The following is a 6,067-nucleotide window of genomic DNA, read 5'->3' as shown; positions in this document are numbered from 1 at the left end:
TTACACTCTTCCTAGAGCCAGCTCCGCTCTGGATAGAGCACATCTGCTTTTGTGAGAACCTAGCTGGCTCCATCCCGAGGCAGCTCAGGTATTTCAGCACCGCATTCCCACAAGTAGAAGTGTTGAGGGGTGGAAAGGAGCAGAAACACCCAGCACAGAGCCGGCCTGGATCCAGCTGGGTTTACGAGTCCTGGCTTTGTGCCATCGGTGCCAGACCCACGCTGCCTCCCCAGCCTTCGCACCTGCTCCGTGGCACCCCAGGTCCTATGGGGCTCATTTGGTCAGGCACAGCAGGTCCAGCACCGCGACCAAGGAGCCACAGTCCATCGGTACCTGCAGCGCTGGGGAACAGGCTGTGAGCGAGGAGCAGAGAAATGTCTCTGTGGGGTCAGTGTAGTTGATGCTATGAGGAATTAACAGACCCTCCTGCATCAGAGCTAAATTAATCTCGAACCTCTTGGGCGCTCCCTTGTTTCATCCTCTCTTATTCATGCTATTTGGGTTCCCGCTTTACCAGCTCTACAATTCCTCTGCCAAGTGGCTAGAAACAGCTAAAAACCACTTGCTAAAGTTGTACTTTAGGATTTCAAGAGCCATCTTCCCAGCACAATGAAAGTGGGACACCAAAGAAGAGGCTCTGGAAGGTGCGAGACAAGATTTTAGGAAGCCAGAAGAAAAGGACAGGAAAATAAAGGTCTTAAAACCAGGGGTGAAAGAAAGAAAGAGAGCTAAGTACCAAACACTGCAGGAAGGAAAAAAAAAAACCACCATCAAAAAAAAGAGGGAGAGAAGCGAGCAGGACAAGGCTCCCCGAGGCTCTGAGCAGCGCAGGGAGAGGACGCGGAGGGTTTTCGGGGAGCGGAGCAGCCCGCCGGGGAAGAGCCTGCCGGGGCGGGGGTCTCGGTGCTCGGGGCGGGCGCTGGGGCCCGGAGGGGCGGGGGCGGGGGCGCGGCGCCGGGCGGCGCTGGGGCCGGGCGGCGGGATGGCGGGTCCCGCAGCACCACCTCCGCCCCGCATCCCCGCCGAGCCCGCACGGCCCCGCCGCTGCCCCCGGCCGGCGGCCCCCGCCCCGCCTCATAAAAGGAGCGGGCGGCGGGCGAAGCTGGGGGGGGGAGCCCGGCGCGGACGCATGTGGCCGGGAGCCCCGGCCCGCTCCTGCCCGCGGGGGGCTGTCCCCCGCACCCGGCGGCGGGGCGGGATGGCGGCGGGGCCGCGCCGCGGAAGGTAGGATGGGGTCGGGGCGGAGGGGGCGGCTTGGCCCCGCCGTGGCCGCGACCTGAGCGGCGGTGGGCGGGGTGCGCCCCTGCGCCGGGATAAATAGCGCTTTCCCCCGCCTGACAGCCCGTCCCCGGGGCGCAGGGGGGTGCCGAGCGGCAGCGCCCGCCCGCGGCTGGCGGGGAAAAGTTGGGGCTCTCGGTGACTGCGCTCTGTGGTCCCGCTCCTGCCCCGACCTGGGGTTTTTGGTTTAGTTATTTTTTCCCCCTTTTTTTTTTGTTTTTGTTTTTCGGGGAGAGACGGAGAAGGGGGAGGACCGGGAAAGCCACGAGCCAAGCTTTTCCCCTCTCTCTCTCTCTTTCTCTCTCTCTCTCTCCCTGCAGCGCGGGGGAGATGCTGGAAGCGGCTGTGAGTTTGCAGCGCCCGAGAAGGGGAGCAAGAGGCGTGTGAGCTCCTGCCGGGTCCCTGCGGCGCGCCGCCGGCCCCTCCTCGCCCGGGGCCGCTCGCAGCCCCGCCGGCCGCCCCTCGCTGCCGCTGGAGGCGGCTGCCCAGCCCAGCGGCCCAGGATGCGGTTTCGCCTCTTCTCCTTTGCCTTGATCATCCTGAACTGTATGGATTACGGCCACTGCCAAGCCGGCCGCTGGAGACGCAGCAAGAGAGGTGAGTAGCGCCGCTCGCCCGGGACGCTCGCCCGAGGCGGCGGGCGGGAGTGCTTGCGGGGCAGGAGGCGGGCGACCGGAGCGCTGCGTGCCCGTCCCCTCCCCGCCGAGGAAGGGGAGCTCGCCGGCAGGTGAGTCGCCCACCCGGCTGCCCGGTCGCCACGTGGGGCGGCGAGCAGGACGGGGGGGCGCGGGGCCGGGCCGGCGTGGCGACCCCGCCGCGGGGCTGCTCGCCGCCCTCCTGCCGGGGAGGCCGGGCCGGGAGCGGGAGGAGCGGCGTGGACGGGAGCTCCGGTGAGAAAGGACCGGCCGGAGCGGCGCGGCCGCTCCGCCACCCGCCTTGGGGCTGGCGAGGACGGGGATGCGGAGCGGTAGGTGCCACCCCCCGAGGTCCCCAGCCCCCGCTGCGGCGGTGCCCACCTCCCCAGCGGGGCCGGGGTCTCGCAGGGCGCTGCCCGCCGCGGGAAGGGCGCTGCCGGCAGCCGCCGCCGGCCCCGGCCGCAGCCAGCGGTGGAAGTCGCCGGTTTCGTCCTCGTCCAACAGCAGCCGGAGGGTCGCCCTCAGCCCCTGCTGTTGAGGCTGGCGAGGCCGTGGGTGGGCTTTGAGGCTGCCTTCCGTGGACGGACCCTTGGAGTGACCGCGGCGTTTCCGCGGCTTCCCCCGGCCGGCCCGCGGGAGAACGGCGGCGGCGGAGCCAACCGCGCCTTTCCCAGCGCCTGAACCCGGGGGTTTCTCTGCCGCCAGCTCTTGCTCGAAAGGCGCAGAGCCCTTTGAAGGGGGGAAAAAAAACAGAGAGAAACGGTGCGATAGGGTCTGTTTTCCTGAGATGCTGGTGCCGGGATTGCCAGGGTTAGGAGTCGGGGCGGTGAAATGTGCCAGTACAGCACCCATGTGGACGAAAAGCTTTACTGCAGCTCTGCCCCAGCTGTCAGGGCTGTCTGTGGCGTTTCTCTTTTTTTTTTTTTTTCCTTTTTTCCTTTTTTTTTTTTTTTGCGGGGGGGGGATACACCTTCAGCATAAAATGTTTTTATTATCCACCTATTCTGAATTATTTTTCTATCCCTTTTCCTATTATTTTCTCGGTCGTGTCTCCCCCCCCCCCCACTTATAAAGTTAGCTGAAAATCAGGTGGCTCAGCCGCTGAGAAATTTGTATTTTTGAAAGAATTGCACTTTCAGCACAATTACTTGGAAGGGATGGGAGCTGACATCTCCAGTGTTAAGCCGGTACGAACAGTAATAAAAGCGTGAAAGGAAAATAGTTTGCGCTTTCATGCGTATGTCACCTTCAGTGTAGGTACAAATAAAATTGTAAAGCGGTTTAGTTTTGATGGTTTTTCAACAGATGGTTTCCAGAATTTAATTTTTGTGTGTGTGGCTAAACCGATAGCAGTCCTTTAAAGTGACCAGACTATCTGTGCTAACAAAGGGTATACTGTGTCTTTAATTAAATGTGGAACTACTTAGAGTGCTGGCTAGACAGCGGAGGGTGATAGTGGTATTTCTGCTTTACAACAGAGCTTAAGGATTGCATTGTGGGAGTACCGAAATGAATAGACATCTAACTCGAGTTGTGTGAATTGTCCTCCTACAAAAACTTAAGCTGGTTTTAATTGATCTCATGTTCGCTGATTGATCTTAGACCAATTGTTGTGCTTGTCGAACAGTTGGCTTTTCCAAAGGAGATTGATTTAAATTAGTTTTTAGTTTAGTTATTGGATAAATACCGTCAGTATTGACAGTTGACTTACTGGCACTGTTTTGTGCTATCACCTAAGGGTTTTGTTTTGCGCTTTGAAGAATGCAGTCTTTTTCAGTTAATAAGGCTCAAGAAGTGAGCATAGCCAGTTCTAAGCACTGAAAGCAAAATCTAAGAATGTATTCAAATTATAATAGACATTTGCCATGACACATGCAGTCTGAAGTAATGCTTTCGTACAGGACCCAAAATTCCAATAATTTCACAATTTTTCCATATCCCATCTGCAAATAATCAGGCATTCACTGTGGGGTACTGGCAGTTAAAATTTCTCTGGCATTCTGTTTTGTCTGTTACATGATCTCAGATGCTCCATAATATCATTTTCTTAATGAAATAAAAGTTTTGGCATGGATTAAGTCTCCTGTGCGGTAGAAATCAATTGCATTCAGTCTGGAATTATGGGCAAATATCATGTGTAGCTGATTTTTTTCTTTTAAAGCAGCTAAATGTACAGTAAACTTTAAGTCTATATGCCTGTATTGGCATCTGCGTGGATTTGCAGCTGATGGAGAATACTCTAGTAAACAAGAGTTTAGAAAATTTGTGGGGGATGGTTCCTGTTCAAGGAGTGTCATAAAGGCGAAGATGCATACTCCCCTCCTGGATGTTCGCACTCCGTATTAGATGTACGTACAGAAAGGGGTAATATCTGTGGCAATGAGTGAATAGTTAGCAACAGTGGTGATGGCAAAATATCCTCAGGTGGAGATAGGAGGAGTGCCCGGGGAAGGAAATTTCCCCAAGTGTTTCTCAGATCTCAGTATAGCTCCGTGGGTGGTGTTTATAGGAGTATATGTATATGTGGAGGAACACAGTAGCTGGAATCAAAATTATGTCAATTAAATCTCTATCATCTTAATGTAAGATGGCAATCGCGATGACAAGCCAGTTATTAATATAGGAAGCTGTTACATGGATTTTCAACTAGAAGAAAAACCTGTTCAGATATGGGGGAGTATAATTTAGCTAACGAGACACTTACCTGAGACAGAGATAATCTTGGAACCCGTCTCAGTTGGATTGTGTGGTCAGACTTTGGGGAAGATTGATGATTTGAGCACTAGGGAAAAGGAACCAGTGTTAGAAATATTCGATTGAAGTAAATACCACATCTGCTTTTACAGAGACTTCACTAACTGCAAAAGAGTAATTTACTATCTGAAAAAAAAACCCAAACCCAAAAAAGCCCCAACCAAACCACAAAGAATATCTTTTAATTGTCCAACATTATCCAAGTAATTTACCTATTCTATCTTCCTCTCTTTGAACTGGAAACATGTTTTACATTTGGAGGACATTTAACTTTTTGTCTATGGGTTAGGTCTTAAAATCTTATAAGGAAGCTGTACTTTGAGATATGTGTTTTCCTCAGGTGTTACGTTAAATGCTTGTAACAGAATTGGTAGAAGAACCAAGACATGTTAACGCTTTTGGGAGTAATTTCCTTGGTACTTGTGATCAGTAGTAAAGCTTTGGAGGGTAGCTTCTGTTCCTCAGCCCCTTACTACTTAGGATAGTTAGTAATTAAACATTCTTTGTATACATATCATTACTACAGCAGTAAGACTATCCTAATAGTATAAACGATTGAAAAGTCAAAACTTTTAAACTTTCAGCAACTTACCCTCTATTGTCTGGTAAGTCTGAGGAAGTTTCTTAAACTGAAATGTCAGCAGAAGTCAAAACTTCGGTGTGAATGGCTGAATACTGAAGCAGCTAACGATGCAGTGTTACCGAGGGTGACCAATGCTCCATTGCACTGGGAAGATTTGCAGAAGAGATGCTCAAAATGCCAAGAGCGCGATTCACCGTGAAAACAGACACCCAAGTTTAGATGCTTGGTTCAGTTTCCCGAAGTAGGTTTCTAATGCTGCTTGTGATATTTAAAAGGTTATTCCTTCGGGCCTGGCACGTACACGACCTTCTTGAGCAACCAGAGGCCAGGCAGGATGCTCTGGAGCGAGTCAGATGCATCTGACACCCTTCAGGTATCTCAAGGCCCATTATGGCGGAAACTGAAAATGGGGAGCAGTGCTGGGTGTTGCTGTAGGTATGCTTTCCCTTGCCTGTATCCATCCCTTTAGCTTCCATTACAGGTCTTTTGGGGTGAGGATACTGGGTTAGATGGGTGCACCTGGTCAGACCTTGAAGTCTATGCTTATATGCTTTTGTATTAAAACCTGCGGGAAGACTTACATTGTGATGAAGAACTTACATTTTTCTGCTTGATAAATATGACTTAATTTTTTGTTTTTCCTATTTTGGGGAAGCGGGGGATATATATTTTCCAGGGCTTGGCTGAAATCTGTTACTAGTGCAACTCAAAATGCATGAAAAATACCAAAAGTGAGTTTGTATACTAATACAGGGAAGCTAAGATGGTAACGGAAGAATGCAGTTTCTCACTTAAACATGTCATTTAAAATATACAG

The 6,067-nt window shown here is 52.2% G+C and overlaps 1 protein-coding gene across 2 annotated transcripts in view; it reads left to right on the top strand.

The window, feature by feature from the left end:
* Nucleotides 1-990: 990 nt before the first annotated feature.
* The window catches only part of RSPO2 (R-spondin 2), a 108,921-nt gene continuing 103,844 nt past the window's right edge, over nucleotides 991-6,067 (top strand). For both annotated transcript variants that reach the window (XM_063327403.1, XM_063327402.1), the window contains exons 1-2: nucleotides 991-1,224; nucleotides 1,599-1,875. In XM_063327403.1, coding sequence (XP_063183473.1) covers nucleotides 1,782-1,875 — 94 coding nt within the window. In that variant the 5' untranslated portion in view covers nucleotides 991-1,224; nucleotides 1,599-1,781. The remainder of the gene's footprint in view (nucleotides 1,225-1,598; nucleotides 1,876-6,067) is intronic.

The sequence above is a fragment of the Chroicocephalus ridibundus genome, chromosome 2 (genome assembly GCF_963924245.1).
Source record: "Chroicocephalus ridibundus chromosome 2, bChrRid1.1, whole genome shotgun sequence".
NCBI classification, from domain to species: domain Eukaryota; kingdom Metazoa; phylum Chordata; class Aves; order Charadriiformes; family Laridae; genus Chroicocephalus; species Chroicocephalus ridibundus.
Note: the sequence above shows the minus strand (reverse complement) of the source record. Positions and strands in the feature narration are given on the sequence as shown.